The sequence below is a fragment of the Lottia gigantea genome, assembly GCF_000327385.1.
Source record: "Lottia gigantea unplaced genomic scaffold LOTGIsca_112, whole genome shotgun sequence".
NCBI lineage: Eukaryota > Metazoa > Mollusca > Gastropoda > Lottiidae > Lottia > Lottia gigantea.
The window spans coordinates 679,070-696,330 of NW_008707048.1; the positions used below are offsets into that span (position 1 = coordinate 679,070).

The 17,261-nt window shown below is 31.7% G+C and overlaps 1 protein-coding gene across 1 annotated transcript; it reads left to right on the forward strand.

The window, feature by feature from the left end:
• Window positions 1–1,208: 1,208 nt before the first annotated feature.
• On the forward strand, window positions 1,209–10,559 carry LOTGIDRAFT_237623 (hypothetical protein; the record flags this gene model as incomplete). Its single annotated transcript, XM_009047478.1, has 15 exons — window positions 1,209–1,283; window positions 4,685–4,919; window positions 5,176–5,327; window positions 5,869–6,069; window positions 6,457–6,657; window positions 7,058–7,165; window positions 7,427–7,592; window positions 7,922–8,044; window positions 8,222–8,337; window positions 8,590–8,676; window positions 8,902–8,970; window positions 9,183–9,282; window positions 9,644–9,790; window positions 10,043–10,113; window positions 10,467–10,559. The coding sequence occupies exons 2-15, from the start codon at window positions 4,712–4,714 to the stop codon at window positions 10,557–10,559; spliced, it is 1,842 nt and encodes a 613-aa protein (XP_009045726.1). The 5' UTR covers window positions 1,209–1,283; window positions 4,685–4,711.
• Window positions 10,560–17,261: the final 6,702 nt, after the last annotated feature.

Consider the following 17,261-nt stretch of genomic DNA (forward strand, 5'->3'; position numbering starts at 1 on the left):
TATTTTGATTGTATATATATTCGTAATTTTAAAGTCATTGAAAGCATTGCTTTATGTCTATTTAACTGGTTACTATTTCAATATTGTTTCTTAGACCTTGTATCACAATGTGTTTCATATTAATGCATGATTGGCATTAACCAACACTATTCTATGATATTGAGATCTGTTTGTTGATAATTATATTCCTTATTAACATAGCATTATTTTTATGATTAGCTCAATAGGTGTACTGGTACTATCATTTCATTTATTCTGTATTACAATGTAGTACTGAGTAGTATAGACTAAAAAGTAGACCAATCTGTATAGATAATTTTATAGCTGTGATCTATTGTGAATCAACTAGGTGTATATTATTTGGGATGAACTGTTTTATTATAGACAGTGACCTAGATACATAACTTTATCATTACAAATTCGAAAACATATCTAAGGTCAATTACGCCTGTTCTCCATTCAACTATATCTAGTTATTGTAGGTGGTTACATTCTTTATGTATAACTATACAACTCCTTTAGGCAAAAATAGGTCAGTTTATATGCAATTTTTTTTTCATATTGGGAAACTGATAGTTTAATGGTATACAAAAATTTTTTCCTCAATCATAAACAAAACAATTTCATAGAGAATATTATTATGTCCAAAACAAAGTAAATTCATTCTGTTCACAATTATGAAGAACAATTGCAATAAACTATAATATATATATATATATATATAAATAATATTATAAATTCACAATAGATGTACTAAAAAAAAATTGCCCACTGTAAGGTACTGATGTTGAACTTATTTATAGTAGGTTTATTGCGAAAATTCATTCAGCTTATTTGATTTATTACAAATAGATTGATGTTAAAACGCAACAAATTCTTTATCGAATTACAAAAATTAGCTTACAAATATTTAATAAAAAGTCAGCTATAATGCTTGAAAACAAAACAGGTGCATCGTTTTTTTGATGACCTTTAAATAAAAAGTGTGTCTGCTAGGTTTGAATATTTGTTTGATGTGGGTAGGTAAAAACCGGTGTTAAAGGAGTGTAAGGCAACTGTCAGTTATATAGTACTGTAGACTCACTCTACTAGTTCTAACAAACACTAGGTGGGAGGGTCTGATTCACTAGGTCACTTATATGTCAAAGTTGAAAGGTCGTTGTGCCTTATATGGGAGTGAAACCCTATACATTGCTAGTATGGTGGCTGGGTGAATGGTTTGAGTGTAAATAGGATAGATTATTAGATTTTGAAGTGGATTAATAGGGATTAACAGATTATTGGTAAGAACAAGTAAATGGAATTGATAAGATGTAACAGAATTCTATGTTTTTGGTGGAAGTATTTATTAGGGTTGCGAGATGGGATCCAAGTGGTAGGAATGTTCTATTAATAGAATTCTCTGAGTATTTTGGGAAGAATTGAAAGTGTGATGGTAGTTAAATGTACAACATGAGAGAGTGTTTCTGATGTTTTATCTAAAATAATCTTAAATTCCATCAGGTGAAGGTTTATTTTTCACAGATGGTCATTTGCTTTGATTTATTTAACCATTGGTCTATTGTACCTTGACAAAGTAAGCTATACTGTACATTAATGTAAATTCGTTTTCACAATAAGAAATATTTTTACTGTTAAAATAGTGCTCAGTGCATCAAGTGTAGAGCAGTATATTACAATTCTTAATTCACTTATATGTATCCCAATATAGAATTCACATGCTACTGTTCTATCCAAGTAAAATTTGATCTTACGAAAAATTTAAAGGGACATTTTGGTTGGTTGATTTGAGTCTTGAAAATATGTAAACAGTCTTCAGAAGTACTAGACATGTACGAAAATAGCATAGTTCCTTTAAAAATACTTCAAACTAGGAATTTTACTAACTATTTCTATATATATATTTTCTTAAAATATTTACCCTATAATGACGAATCTTCATTTTAACATTCAAATGCAGATATTTCTGGACATACATGGGATTGAAGGCTCAAATTTTGACGGTGAGCTGTGAACATTATCACTGATTGACTTGGCTAAAAAATTCACGTTTCTGAGTGGCGCATCTGTCCCTTTAAATCAAACAAAATTTTTCAGAAAATAAAAGAGAAACTGTATTTGTCAATATATAAAAATGAAAGAAATTTGTTATAGGGTTGAAATAGTGTCTGAAAATAGACTCTTTGATTACCATGAATGGAGTGTGTATCTATAACTGATTTTGGATTGGGAGGAAATGCCTTTTAGTTTCCTGTTTTTAGCTTCACATTGTTTTTGATAATGATATATGTATATCATTACATACAGTATTATACTCATTGCTTCATAGGGGATGATCTTTTATTTATTTCGACTGGGGAAGGAAATTCTTGTTAAATTTCTATTATGTATATGTGCTCCAATTTGATGGGGTTCACCATCCTAGTTTCATAATATAAAAATCTTTATTAGACAATCCTTTTGACAACAATAACAAAGTTAGCTTATAACACCTATATATACAATAATGAAAAAAAAAAATCATACAGGCTTGACTCTTGACTCAGTTTTAGCTCCATAACACTTTAATAATCAAAATCTGGCTTTTAGTTACTTAACAATTCGTCAACAAACCATGAAAGGTGTACCAAAATAAAAACATGGCAAATTTTTTTGTCCCCCTATCCCTCTCTCTCATTACCTTTTCAACCAAATCTACCTAATATTGAAAATAAAAGGAAAAGAATCATCCTTGATTTCTGCTTGTCATAATTCATCACAGATGACCTCACTCCTAGCATGTGGAATATCTTGTCATTTGGCAGCGTTTCAATAAGATACAGGTGATAATAACAAACCTAACTTTATATTCCATACAAATTGGTACCAAAACTAACTCAGGGTATTTTGAATTTGTTTAATATTTGCTCTGTCGTCAGAGCCCATTTTACTCAATATATACTCATGTTGCAATTAAATATGAGTTTGGTTTTAAGCTTTAGTTTGGTACGAGTACAGTAAAAGAATCAGTGAGTGAAGTCAGTTTAAGCTTAGTGTTCTATTTCTGTTACCACGTATGAGCTCAATTTCGTAAATTTTTGTTTTGACCCAAAAGTTTCTATCGAATTATTAAAGCCTGTAGGTGATGTCAAAATAATTGGATTTCAATGCAAAAAAATGTCCTTGAAATAAAACTAATACAGCAAATGGTTAGTCCAATATAAAGACATTAAGAAATGTTTTTTTGGTATTAAATTTGCCGTATTTCAAGTTTGACATGTATATAACATATTTAATAACTAGATAAACTTGTTATTTTAACTGACATAAGTAACTGGGTCAGGTATTTCAGAGATTTTCATATTGTTTGCATTTTCTGAATAAGTTTATACTCATTGATTACTGGTACATTATTGATGCAATTATTGGTTAAATTGAATTCCTTATAAGTTCTATTGCTGCCTCTATCAGTACTATTGATGCTATTCTTAGTTCTATTTTTATACCTTTTGTCTTTGATAAGGATTTCAAAGTCAATAAACATGTTTCAGGGACACTTTTATGCCATTTCGATTACCATGAAATTTCGTTGGAATTTCAGAATTGCATATTAGGATATCAATGTCTCAAATGTTATTTGACCTAAATGTGATTTGTGACAGTATGGTCACATTCCATGTTAATGATATATGGGAATGGTAGAATGATTTCAGATTGTTTTTCACAGAAGATTAATGGGAGGGACAGACAGACACCCTGGCATATTATGCTTGGTGGTATTGACATAAGGGAATATAGTACATCTATCTCTTATATTATATATAAATAGCACTACAAGCTACTTCCTACGCTTTATAATAACTTTACATATAAACTATATAGTGTTTCATTATTTAAAAATATAGGATGGGATGCATATATACTACCTTAGTCTATTTAGGTTCATCAATTGGAAAACATTTATGCTAAATTTCCTACGTTGTAAGCTTACAGTTACACTTTGCAAATAGGGTGTAAAACTCCATTGTCTCCATTTTATTGTTTAAAATCAACCTTGATTTGAAATATCACCAGTCAACACAAGGTTTCTTTTGCAGAATTGAAAATATGGTCTTTTTTGGGATTTTTTTTTATTGTTATTCACCAGGAGCATATGTTTTTATTAGCGTCATTTAAAAGAATTAACTTCTGATCCCAATTAATGCCATTAACGTATTATTTGTAGAATCTAAATATTGTTTAATTTGTATTTCTATCAAGAGTGAGTTCAGCGAGGGATATTAGAGGATGAGTCAGATTTTATCATTATTCAATATAATTATCATTATCTGGTAGCCTGGTCATAATACATTACAGTAGTTTTATAGAACCCATCTCATAAATAGATAGAAAAATACCAGACTGATAGAATGTATCTGTTTTCTTCTTGTGGTTTCTATACTTATAGATTATATTCCTCATTGTCAATATGATATACACAGAGGAGAAGCCAACCTTGGATTAGTTATTAATGGCACTTCTATTGTTTTGTTTTTCCCGTGCCTGCTCAAGCTATATACTGTGATTCTGTTGTTCTTTGCTTGTTTTTGAGTGCAGGCTCAGTACTGTTAAGCAGGGCAGTTCTATTGAAAAATATTTCCTCATGAAAAACGTCTGTGTCTTTCTGAACAATATGATAAATTGACTCTTTTTGTACTTTCAGTAGAAGTAGTTGTAAGAAGAAAGGACCAAAATGAAAGTAACAGCCATTTTGGTGGCTCTGGCCCTGATGGCTCAGTTAGCTATGGGCTATAATCCTTTATTATCATCTACCAATTGTTGTAGATGTAGTGATTTACATCCTGATAATGCACCTTTAACCTCGGAACCTCAACGTGTACCCTCACCCTTTCATATTGTAGTCAATAAACGTATTTATAATCCAGGAGAGGAAGTACAGTGTAAGTAGCCATTTTTTTTTTAAGCCATGATTGTGTGCATGTGGTAATCATGTTTTTGCATGATTTTACTCACTTCATAAGTTAAAATTTTTGACAGATTCCTTGGGGTGTTTAATTAAAGGGCCTGTCTCACTGATCTGGAGACTACTTGACGACCAGTAGACAACTCGTGTCTCTGCTGATTGCGTAGATAAAAGCTGTTATAAATCCCTTCAAATAGTCCTTGAAGCTTATCAATCTTAATTTGATATTTCAGTGAATTTAACAGCCGAAGCTGGCTATGAATTTAAAGCATTTATGGTGATTGCTTATCGTGTTGATAAAAGATTAAATACTAAAGAAGCTATTGGAATGTTTACTCTTTTGGGATCACTTGAAGTCTTGGAAGATTGTTTAAGTCCCTATGGTGTAAGTTGTTTTTACATGACTTTGGTGATATCAAATGTGTCTTTTATTTCATCAGCAGTGGGCATCAAATGTATCTTTAATTTCATCAGCAGTGGTCATCAAATGTATCTTTAATTTCATCAGCAGTGGGCATCAAATGTATCTTAAATTTCATCAGCAGTGGGCATCAAATGTATTTAAATTACATCAGCAGTGGGCATCAAATGTATTTAAATTACATCAGTAGTGGGCATCAAATGTATCTTAATTACATCAGCAGTGGGCATCAAATGTGTCTTAATTACATCAGCAGTGGGCATCAAATGTGTCTTAATTACATCAGCAGTGGGCTTCCAATGTATCTTAATTTCATCAGCAGTGGACAGAAGACATCAAATTTCAGCAGCACAGCAATTGATGTCAAATATATGTCAATTCCAGCTTAATCTAACATCTGATGTAATCTTAAATCCTACAACATCATTCATTCTATTGCATTTTAATAGGTATATCTCATTTTCATCAGAATTAGAGATTTTTATGTATTATATACCTATTACAGAAAGCTTTACGTACAGTAAGAAGACAAGATATACAATCACCTGTCAAACTAGTATGGACGTCTACTGATTACCTGGGACATATTGAATTCAGAGCATCATTTATTGTGGATAATGTGAAATATTGGGTTCGTGAAAAATCTGTTATCATCCGTGATCCTAGAGCACCACCAATTCCAAGTAACGAACCAATGTTTGAAAAGGTAAGATTTGCCAGATTTTTGAGGGTTTGCACAGATCCTTGAAAACTTGGACAGTTACTACAGATAAACCGTATTGGATGCATGTGGATTTTCAAAATGCCATAACCTTAAAGACATTGAATTGGTCATGTAGACTTTTGTTCAATTGTACCCGAACCAATCGTCAGATTTAATACTGAAAAGTATTCAGGTCTATTACCTGATTTTTAAAGGACTGTATCTGAGAAAATTATGTTGTTTTTGCTAATTTAGCATTATAGCATTTCTTTGATGCACAACAACATTACAGAAAAGAAATATGAGTGCATTGAATTCTCCTTGAAATGGTGAATAATGTTCATCAAGTATAATCTGGTGCAAATATCACTATTAAATATTTTCTTATAGATGATAGATCCTATCAATACAGCTGAATGTGGTAAATCAAAGGGTTGCTACAGAGTACCAGAAGGATGTTGGGAACCATATTGTAGATATATAGTTACTTGGAAAGACTTGGGAAAAGTTGTATTGTTTGAGATGGGTGCTTATACTGAAGGTTTAGATGATAAATACATTGCTATTGGTTTCTCAAATGATACCTACATGGTAAGATTGGTTGATTTCATAACATGAAACAAAATGGCACTTTTTGTGTCCAACACAGAGGAAAACAATTTCAGTGGTTGATTTCAGATTCTTTGTCAATATATCAACATGTAAAAAGGTATTCAAGTCTTTGTTTGTGCATCAGAAACCAGATGACTTCAATGGTGAATTTGTGATGGTGGATTCATAATCTCGGAAGCTTTTCTTGAAAAACATGAACCACTGATGTCAAATGAGAAATCAGAACGGTCAGCTAGGCGCATCCCAAAAAAGCATCAAGGCTACCAAATCTAGCAATTTTTCAATTGTTCTGTCAATAACAATGAAATCTTTTAACTTATAAAATATGTTATGGATGTTATGTGGCAATGTATTGTACGTCTGCATTATCTATTTAAAGGGAGATGACTCTGTTATGGAATGTGTACATAATTCTCAGACTGGTAGAACTGAAGTATTTATGTCCTATAATTATGGTTCACCTAATAAGAATGTTCGGTTACCTGACGTAAGTATACATTGAACTCTTTCCTTAGTTCAGATTTAGCTAGCTTGCAGCATATCATTTATTATGTCTGTTGATTTAATTTGTGTGTGGATAGGTAGCAATTGTCAACTTTGTTTTAAGCTTAAAGCAGCATTGCTTTTTGCTTTTGTAAAATTCAACTACTTTTCAAATGTAAAATAAAATTTCAATCCTCAAAAAATTATTTACAATTAAGCATTTCATTTTTCTGTGAAAGATATAATTCCTATTATGTTTCTGCAGCCTAAAATTGGTATTGTAAAAGAAGAGGGATCAAATAATAATTATGAATTAAAACGGATTAGATGTAGAGTGTGGAGACAGAAATACCCAGTTGGTGATTGGAGAGTCAATCATTTACAGGGAAATTCTTGGTATTTGATGATTGCTTCTGGTACTGCCTCTAAAGGTATGTGTTTCATTTTAATCTTGTCCAGTAATTCATTTTACATCTTCTAGCCAAGGACTTCTTTGAAGTTTAAAACTTTAAGCTCTGAAACCACAATTCCACGTACAGTTTTGTAATTGAAACCCCCACATTTTTCTACTGAACTCATCCACACATTCATTCTTGCTGTCAATATACCACTGTATTTATGTTTAGTAGAGCTAATTTTCAGAGTAAAGGGGTGTTTTTTTGTCTCTTGTCATGTGATATCAAGCTTTGTTTTAGGAGTATTTAACTGAACCTGAATCATGATGTTACTGGAATTTCACCATATGATTTAAAAATTTCAGGTAATCTATTGAGACATGGAGTAGGAGCCTATGAATTACCCTGGGTATCACCATCTAAAGTAGATCTGAGAATCAATAGTAATATTAATGGTAGATCTAGTTATCCTTTAGTAAAAGCTCATGGTAAGTGGTACCTTTTTATGTACAAGGTTTTCTTATGTTCACTACTCTATCGACACAGCCTTCATGATGATGTTTTTGTGGGCTGTCCATCCACTTCAATTGACAGCTGTATTTATTTGACTTATTTCAACTTTGACTTCATCATGACTTCATATATATTTGTTTTTTTTTTTTCAGCATGCCTGATGTTTTTGGCCTGGGTATTCTTTGCTTCCATTGCTTTGATTATGACTAAATATTTCAAGACAATGTGGCCTAATAGAAGATTTTATGAACAACGCTACTGGTTTGTGGTAAGTGTGCCTGATTTGTCATTTACTTTTCTTATATAAGTGAAAATCCATGTCTAGATTTATTATAGTATGTCTTACTTATGAGGTCACTTCCCGCAAAGTCATTTCAATTGCATGGACTTTTGTGTGTAGTCATGTCACATCTTGTTTTTTGCCATTGTCCAAATTGTACTATTACAAATATATTCACAAAAAGTATAAAAGAAGGAATCATTTCTTTAACTATTAATATATGCTTCTGTTGTTTTTCAGACTCATTTTAACTTCATGGCTATGTGTTTCTTGTTGACATTTATAGGATTTATTTTGATCTTTGTTGAAGCTGGTGGCTATAGTGAGGTAACTTACTTTTTAGTCCTTTTAGGAAACGAATTTGAAAAACAGCTTGTAGCAAATAGACCTCAAGTTATTGTCTAACCTGAATGATTAATTGCACCTACCGTGTCAGTATGACCAACTTATATTATTTACTGTTTTAACCTTTGCTAAGGTTGATCCTTAACCCAGAGATAATTTTTGAATTTTTAGTCTAATAGTTTTAATGTTATGTACTATATGTTTCAGTTCCCTGAGTTACCTGCCAAGGCTCATCCTATACTTGGTATTATTATGTTTGTCTGTATTCTTATCAATGTAAGTATCAGTAATGAAGGCCTCTATTCACTTAAGGCAAAAGCTTAAAGTAACTCTCACAAATATTTAGATATAGATAATATTGCAATCAATGGTTATGGCATCAAGAGGCTAGAATGTATGAAAAATTGTTCAAATTTACTGTAAAGTGTAAAAAAGAAAAAATTGTTTTGACAAAATTGTGATAGAGATGTATGTTTTTTTTATTTCAGCCAATCCTAGCGTTATTGAGACCTGATGAAGATAGTAGATGTCGTCCGGTATTTAACTGGTTTCACTGGGCTTTTGGTACTATTGCTACTGTTTTATCTAGTAAGTTGTTTGATAACTAAAACTTTTTATAACTTCATTATTGTCTCAATTGAAAAGATATTTCAACACATTAACTCCATATTTTTTAAAGATGTCAATTGCAATTTTTTGGCACATTTGAACAAAAATAATATAACAAGGATATAAACATGAGTCACAGTGACCTAAATTCAAAACTGATCAAAATATGAAGTCTGAAAAGTCAACTGCAAACTACACTATCACAGATATGAAACATGAATTGAATATTCTTACCTTATGGGGGCTCAACCAATGGCCCAGTAGACGACATTCCAATTGGCTTTCAACTGAGATATTCCATCTAAGGGTTTCACTTACTTGGATATTGTTTATATTACAGTTCCTCAGATATTTATTGGTATGGAGTTTGGTAAGGCTATGGTACCATGGTGGGCTACCTGGATTGTTGTTATTTGGGCTATAGCTCATATTGTTATTGAATTGACATTAGAAGTACACCAATGTTGTACCCACAAGAAGAACAAAGGTAAGCATTTAAGACAATGTAATTTATTAGAGAGGCTAGGGGGCATTGATTACGTTTTGGTAGTTTTGGATGGTCTTAAATGAAAATTTGGATAAGATGGGTGTGTATATTTCATTGTATAGAAATTGGAAATTTGAATTTCACATGGACAATATAAAAGAAGAAATAATCTGAAAGAAATGGCTTGTGTGGAGTTGCCTAAAAAGGGCTTACATCATAAATTTGTTAACTGTTAATTATGTCTTTTTGTAGAGAGAAGAAAGAAGTATGAATTTCAAAAAAGAGAAAATCCAAAACTTTACATCCCAGAACCAGAGCCAGTTGTAAGTATATGAACACAAGTTCTAGGCCAGTGCTTTCATTTAGATGCATCTCAAACATCCTAAAACAAGTTCTTACATTTAAAACAATATACGTTCATTCCGTTTTACATTAGCTTTTATTTTAAACATATCCACATCAGTTAGGGTCTAAAGACAGGCCTCTTGAACAATCGTCACAATAACCTTTTGAGCAAACCTGATGACTCTTGCTTTAACCAATCAAATTCCTGCCCTCTCCAGTGCTGGGATTTTGTGAGAGAGTGAAGGAATTTGGTTGGTTACGGCAGAGGTCATCAGGTTAGGTCAATGTATGTATTTGCATTATGTTAACAATACAATACTTTGTTTTTCAGGGTCGAAGATTCAAGAAATTTATGTTATTCTTACACGTAGTTATTACAACCATTGTCACTATCATTATGATAATAGTCTTTGCTGTAGCATAAATAATGATAAATATCTTTAAAATATCTTTAATACCAACAACATCTTTAAAACTCAAGATCATATTATGAAGATTGTGAAGAAGATTATGTTTATATTATTAATTGGTTGGATATAAAATGGAATGGTTCAGGATTTATTGACAATGAAATATACATAAACATCTTGCATATGTCTGGAAAATACATATTATTCAAAATTTGCTGTCATATTGAGTGTAATTTATTGCTAAATGTCAAAATTTGACTAATGGTAGTCATCAAATTTCTTGACGCAATTGAAATCTATTTTTGTTTCCAAAATGCATCATTTCAGAAATATTTTTGGGTTGAATTAGTAATGTCTAGTTTATGAAGCATAATATTAAGATGTAAGCTAAGGCCTAATTTCAATACAACTTAGCTGATAGGTTGTGTCAATTTTGACTCAAAAACTTACGAGTTTGTATAAGGGGAATAACTCCAGGTCGAATTTTTTGAATTACCAATCAAACATATTATTCCAAAAATATAGGACCTTGGGATTGGAATTAGGCCTAATTAGTGTAATATATCTAAAGCTTGATACTGTACAATTTGTATATTATATATTTGAATTATTGAAGTAATTATTGTAGACCTGATTTTTGATACTCGTAGTCTGACACCTTAGTTAAGATTAGTATAGACACCCACTACACAGTCAAAACAAATCACTATGGTTACATGTCAAAGGAAGGGTTCAGGAAAAACTAATACTTTGAACTGTTTTAAGATCAAAAGTTATGTACGGGTACCTCAAATAATGTCCTATACTCACAGAAACTCTTGCTATTCACTGCCTACAGAGGACATTAAAGAATGGTAAGAACTTATTGTCAGACATTTTTTGGCAAATTTTGATACAGAGTGTTGAACAAATTTTCCTGCCTTTTGGTTGTTTTAATTTCTGTCACTGAATTGAGTTTCAGACGGAAACATAACTTATTACCAAAAACGTATTTTCACTGCTTCAAGTTGAAAGTTTGATATTGTAACCATAGTGATTGGTTTACTGTTAATTTTGTATAGTGTTTAAATACCATAACTCGGTCCAATGGGATAATGATGTACTATATTTTATGATTATATTTTATAATTTCTGCATGATTTGTTAATTTAGTTTGTTAAGATTTTAGATGTAATTCACAATGTCGTGCATCAAAGTAGAGCTTTTTGTTGCTTTGACAATTTAGAGAATGGCTTTAATATCAATGAAATGCCCATGCTCAAGCAATACAAAGTCTCCAAAGGACACACTTTGGTCCAATAGATGTTACTAGTTTTAACGACATAGTGAATTGCGTTTTTAGTTGTGAAATATATCCTATAAGAAAAGTTATCATTTATTAGCTTTGTTTGTCAGCTCTTTGAGTTTATGGTTGTGTTCTTGATAGATTTACTGGTATATCTTTTCAATTTTCAACGAAAAATCATGTTTTTAAGTTGGTTAATGCAAACTTGAAATTTGGCTGAAACAGATTCTTTAGCAAAATAATGTGAACTAAAATGAGAGAGAGAGAGTTCCAAATTTTTTTAGTTTTGATGTATATATTTTTGAATCATGCATAAAAAAAAAACTACCACCATATGTGTTGGAAGGTTGGAATACAGGGCTTAATTTACCAGACATTTCCAGCAGATTCTGAAAAAATGTCTGGTATAATATAGTCAGTTTCGGACAAAGAGAAAACAATGAAAATGAATCTCAACTTTATTTAAATTTATTTATACTATTTCTATTTCCATATCTAGTATGTCTCAATGTTTTTTTTCTATACTTCTTGAAATATTGAAATCTTGAATCGTGGCTGAATTACTAAATTTATTGTAAATATTTGTAGTCAAATTGTCTTGGTTCCAGTTTTTCTACTCAAAATTCATGGCTTCTGAAAAATCATGGTATTCCAGCAATTTACCTATGAAACAAAGGACTTTTGGAACAAGTCAACAAATCTATCTATAATTTCAGGCCAGTTGGTTTTTAGGAAATATTTTTAATTTGAGCTGCTTTTTATCGGTGCTTTTATATTGTCTTATTTATTGTATATTTCTTTTTATATCATTATACGTCCATATTCTTATGACTCTTGCCTTTTATTGCAAAATTGCACATGAAATAGTAGCCACGAAAAGATATATTACTATTTTGGAATTAATGATTTACTACACGTTTTAGATTCATAATATTTTTACTATCAAATAATTTTTAGCAATAATTTGTATTTGAAAAGTTCAATAAAGGCATTTTAATAAGCTATTGTATTTATAAGGTCCGTATTGGATTATCCCCATGACATCCATGTATGACTGTAGGTAGGTCTGTATCTCTTGCTAGGCTGAGGTTTGACGGGCATGGATTGTCTACATGTTTGGAACAATGGTGACAACTGTTGGTCCACAATTATTGTCCTTATAAGAGTCCTAGTCTATGTTATTTTCTTCTGTTTTTCATAATTGTTTCACTGTTGTTTCGTTTTGTTGTATCAGGCTTAAGCGAACCTTACACATTTTGTGATATGCAGGAGTCTAATTTTAGAAGAATTCATTTCATAACGAATTTAGGCGATCTTCATTCATTTTGCATTAAGAGATTTGTGTAAAGTGTGTAACAGGCAGGTGCTCTGACACTCTGTCCAATGCAATTAATCACAACTCCATCAATTAACACTTTGGCGGCATAACTTCAAAGACACTTGTCGCGTGCTGTGTCGGTATTCCAATCAGGGTTCTCTCCCTTCAATTAGGGTTACTCAGTCTAAAAAAAAATTAGCCGAATTCAATTTTCCTTCCATTTTATGGGGTTTTTTTTGCGATGATTTTTATGATTGAAACCTTTAAGTCAAAAATTAGAAATATTTGCAAATCTTTATGACAAAATTGCAAAACTGAAAACAAAAATCATCAAAGAACGAATCTGACTCCCCTGAAGTGACGAATGGAATCGTCCATGTTGTATTGAGGGATTACCCCGTCTTGGTGGATAACGATAGGCAACTATCGATACGGTGATGGAGTTGTCAATTTCGTGAACGGATTGACTTTATTTATTTCACGAAATGTGGACGAACTTTAACCAAAATATCTATTGTTTATGTTGACTTAGTATTTAACGGGAAATCTGAACTGTAAAAGGTATTTACAAAGTGCAACATTGTGCTAAAAAATGGCGATGTCAACAAATAACAAGCAGTTTCAATCACTTGGACTTGGGATTATATTGTTGACATTGACAGTTCAAGTGATTTCTGCAGTTCAGCATCCAGAGAAAATTGTAGCTTTTTTTAATGGTAAGATTTTTTTGTTTGATTCATACATTTTTATGCATTACAGTTGTTTAGATTTCATTTTTTGTCTTTCCTGTTTCAAGAGATAATAAGCCATTATAGCAATAGATGAATAGGATCTATTGTGAAAATTAAATTGTTTCCTGTTATTAAATTATATTCTTGAAGCTGAAGATGTTGATTAGAAAAATTTTAAATTCTTTTTTTCACAGTTGGTTATTTTTTGAAAAGATTTATGCAATTATGGTATTTATGCTCATTCTTAGAAAAAAAAAACAGTATATTCCTATTGGAAAAGATATTAAAAAGGAGTTCGATTAATATGCATATGATGCATATCCCAAGGCCAAACATCTACGATCACAGGAAATCCCACTCAGCCCTTATCTCTATCAATACCCTTAATATCTTATATGAATATATTGGAATATATTAACACAATCATACATACAGGTACTAAAGAAAATGAAATGCAGTGGAATGTTATTACGGTAGTTACAAATAGCTTTCTGACAGCTATCAGCTAATGTACAGAGTAAACTTGGACCTAATATCGTCCTGGTCACCTCAAAAGCAGTCTTGTCTTTCAGTAATGCCAAGAAATACTATCAAAAGATGATGACATAAACCTTGTCAGCCATCGGTCAATGTCTCGTCTAGAAGACTAAATGAATTTTTCACTATCAGTCTTGACTTGTACAAATTGATTTTTTCATAATGCTCATTCATTTGCTACAGCTGAAAGAAAAAACTCGGCTGTGTTGACACAATGAACCACTTGTTGTATTATTTGATGATATTCAATGGGATGCAGTAGCAGTAGTGTTCTCTATTATATTGGTTTAATAAAGTTATATTCTATACACTAGAGATAGAGTATGTAATATCATAGATCATAATATAAAATGGATTACCAGTACATGTTAAACACATTCAGACCCTTAACCTTAATCCAAGCCCCTGATAAATTTGAAAGCTATAGGCTATAGCTTATATACTTCAGGATCAAGGCGTCTGCAAGGTGACAAGTGAGTGAGTTAAATTCTGATGCAGATGGCCACTTCATCTGAAAGTCTGTAAAGTGTTGACTTTCAATTCATTTCATCTAATCACACTTGAGATATACAACTCAGTCTCTCCAATATTTGATTTACTTTGTCGCAATTGCCTTATTTTTGTAAGGATTGTTTTCATTGCCATGTATGCCACTTTTGGAACTTAAGTCAAAAGTCATCAATAATGCACGATTTGCATGAAAGGTATGGATTAATTCAGAGTTTCAGGTCAGAAGGGCTGATGTGCTTATGTCACCCAGCCATTGGCAATTAACAGTAATCTGAGGCCCAGTTTAGTATTAGAGGCTATGCTTGTTAAAGATCTCTTGACAGTTTCAAATGGAAAAAAGATTTGATTTATGCTGCGCTGCAAACTGCATAGTTTTTCCAGGGAGTCTTTATTAACACAATAAGCAGCTTTATCAGCAGTAACAGATATTTCCTGATAAAAACTAATTAAATAGTGACTCATTAGTTTCAAGATCAACACCAGTGAGACTATTAATAATATTTTAATATCAACTCTGTTTGTTTTGTTGGAGCCTTATATATATCCCAGATCAACATACACAGAAGCAATCAAGTTCATCTTGTAATGAAAGTTTTGAAGTTAGGAGTTTGATTTTGAAGGAGGTATATCAGTTAATGGTTACATGATGAAGAATTGAACTAATATGAATTGTAAACATAGCTTTAACCCTGTGCTAGTGCATTTTGTTGAATAGTACTGTAACTTGTTACTATCTCCTGATTCTTTAAGATTCTGGAAAACATTGTATTGTGAGTGGTCTCTCCCATTTTGGCAGTTAAACACATGACCTTCCCATTTTGAGATCTGAACACCTTGGCGATGGTATTGGACATGGTGGTTTCCACATGCATATCTACTAGTCCTGTGGATCACCAAAAATCCAACAATATGACAAGGGTCACATTGATTCACCGATCAATGGTGCCGGAACTAATATCTATATAGCCTGTACATTGTTCTAATGTGTTAAACACAGTTCTTCTGACCCCAACAGAAAATATGAATTGAAAGTGTTAAAGAGTTGGATTGAGGTTTCTGATTTCTCTCTCTGTGGTGTCAGAGTTTACCATTGTCTATTACCAGTCTTCATTAAAATTAGACCAAACTTTCGTTCTGTTTATAAGCTTTTATTTTTAATAAAGCCTCATCAGTTAGAGAGTTTAATGACGGGCATTCATGCATCCATTTGATAATACCGCTAGCCAATCAAATTTCTGTCTTTTCCAATGCTGGGATTTTGTAACAAGAATAAAAGACTGTGAATTCTAAGAAGCAATAGACACTGAATGCACCTTTTGTTTGCTGTGTACATGAGCCTTACTCATTTTGATGTAAATGTTTTTTGTTAAATTCTCATGAATGACTATAGTCAAATAATGAAATATAAGCTTATACATTGCCTTTAGCAATGTGAATATTGTTATATGTCATACGAGTTGTAGTTTTTTGTGTGCATAATTGTTTGGATTTCTTTTATAGATCTTCATTGATCTAAAACGTGCATGTTGACTGAAAGGTTATTCTGCCCCAATTATTTTATATAAATAATGATTCAGTTTACCCTAATCACTGCATCAACTTAACTAATGTGTCGGATTGTTCTCAACAATTCAAAGAGTTCCTTAGGTTCCTTTCCTTACCTTTTAATCCACTGTCTGTGCTTTTATGAGTTGGCGATTAATCACTTTCATTCTAATAAATGCAAAATAATGCGCTATCCTCGTAAATCCTTACGTCATGCAAGTTTCAATATTATGCTATTTTAGTAATGACGATTTGGTTTATTGTTCACCAATTGGTATATACAGTACCTAGGGCCTGCTTCACAGACAAAATTTATAAATTTTAATTCAGTTGAAGGGGATTTTATATCATATTTAAAACAAAAAATATGCAAAAGTTTTTGTCTGAAACAGACCACAAAGTAGCGTAGCATTCCAAGTTTTGCATAATGTTGTCTATGTATTGTAGTAGGCTTTAAGACAATCCTACACAACATATCAGTTAAAGTTGGCTATTATTTTAACAATTATTTTGGCATTTTTTGATAATCCTATAATCTGTAGACATTAATCAATTTGGACAGAATAAATCTGTTTGTTAATCCATTGTTTCTCCAATGTCAAAAGTTTATCTGTAATATTTTGAATCTTGTTCAGTATCATTAACTTTTCACGATGGATAACCTGATTAAAATATTGTAGATTGTGTTAAAGATCTAGGTACATTAAAGTTGACCTTCACAAGCAATGACTGTCGCATGAGAAATTTGGTTTTAGGGAGAGATTTAAAATTTTTAGGGAGATGGGTTCTA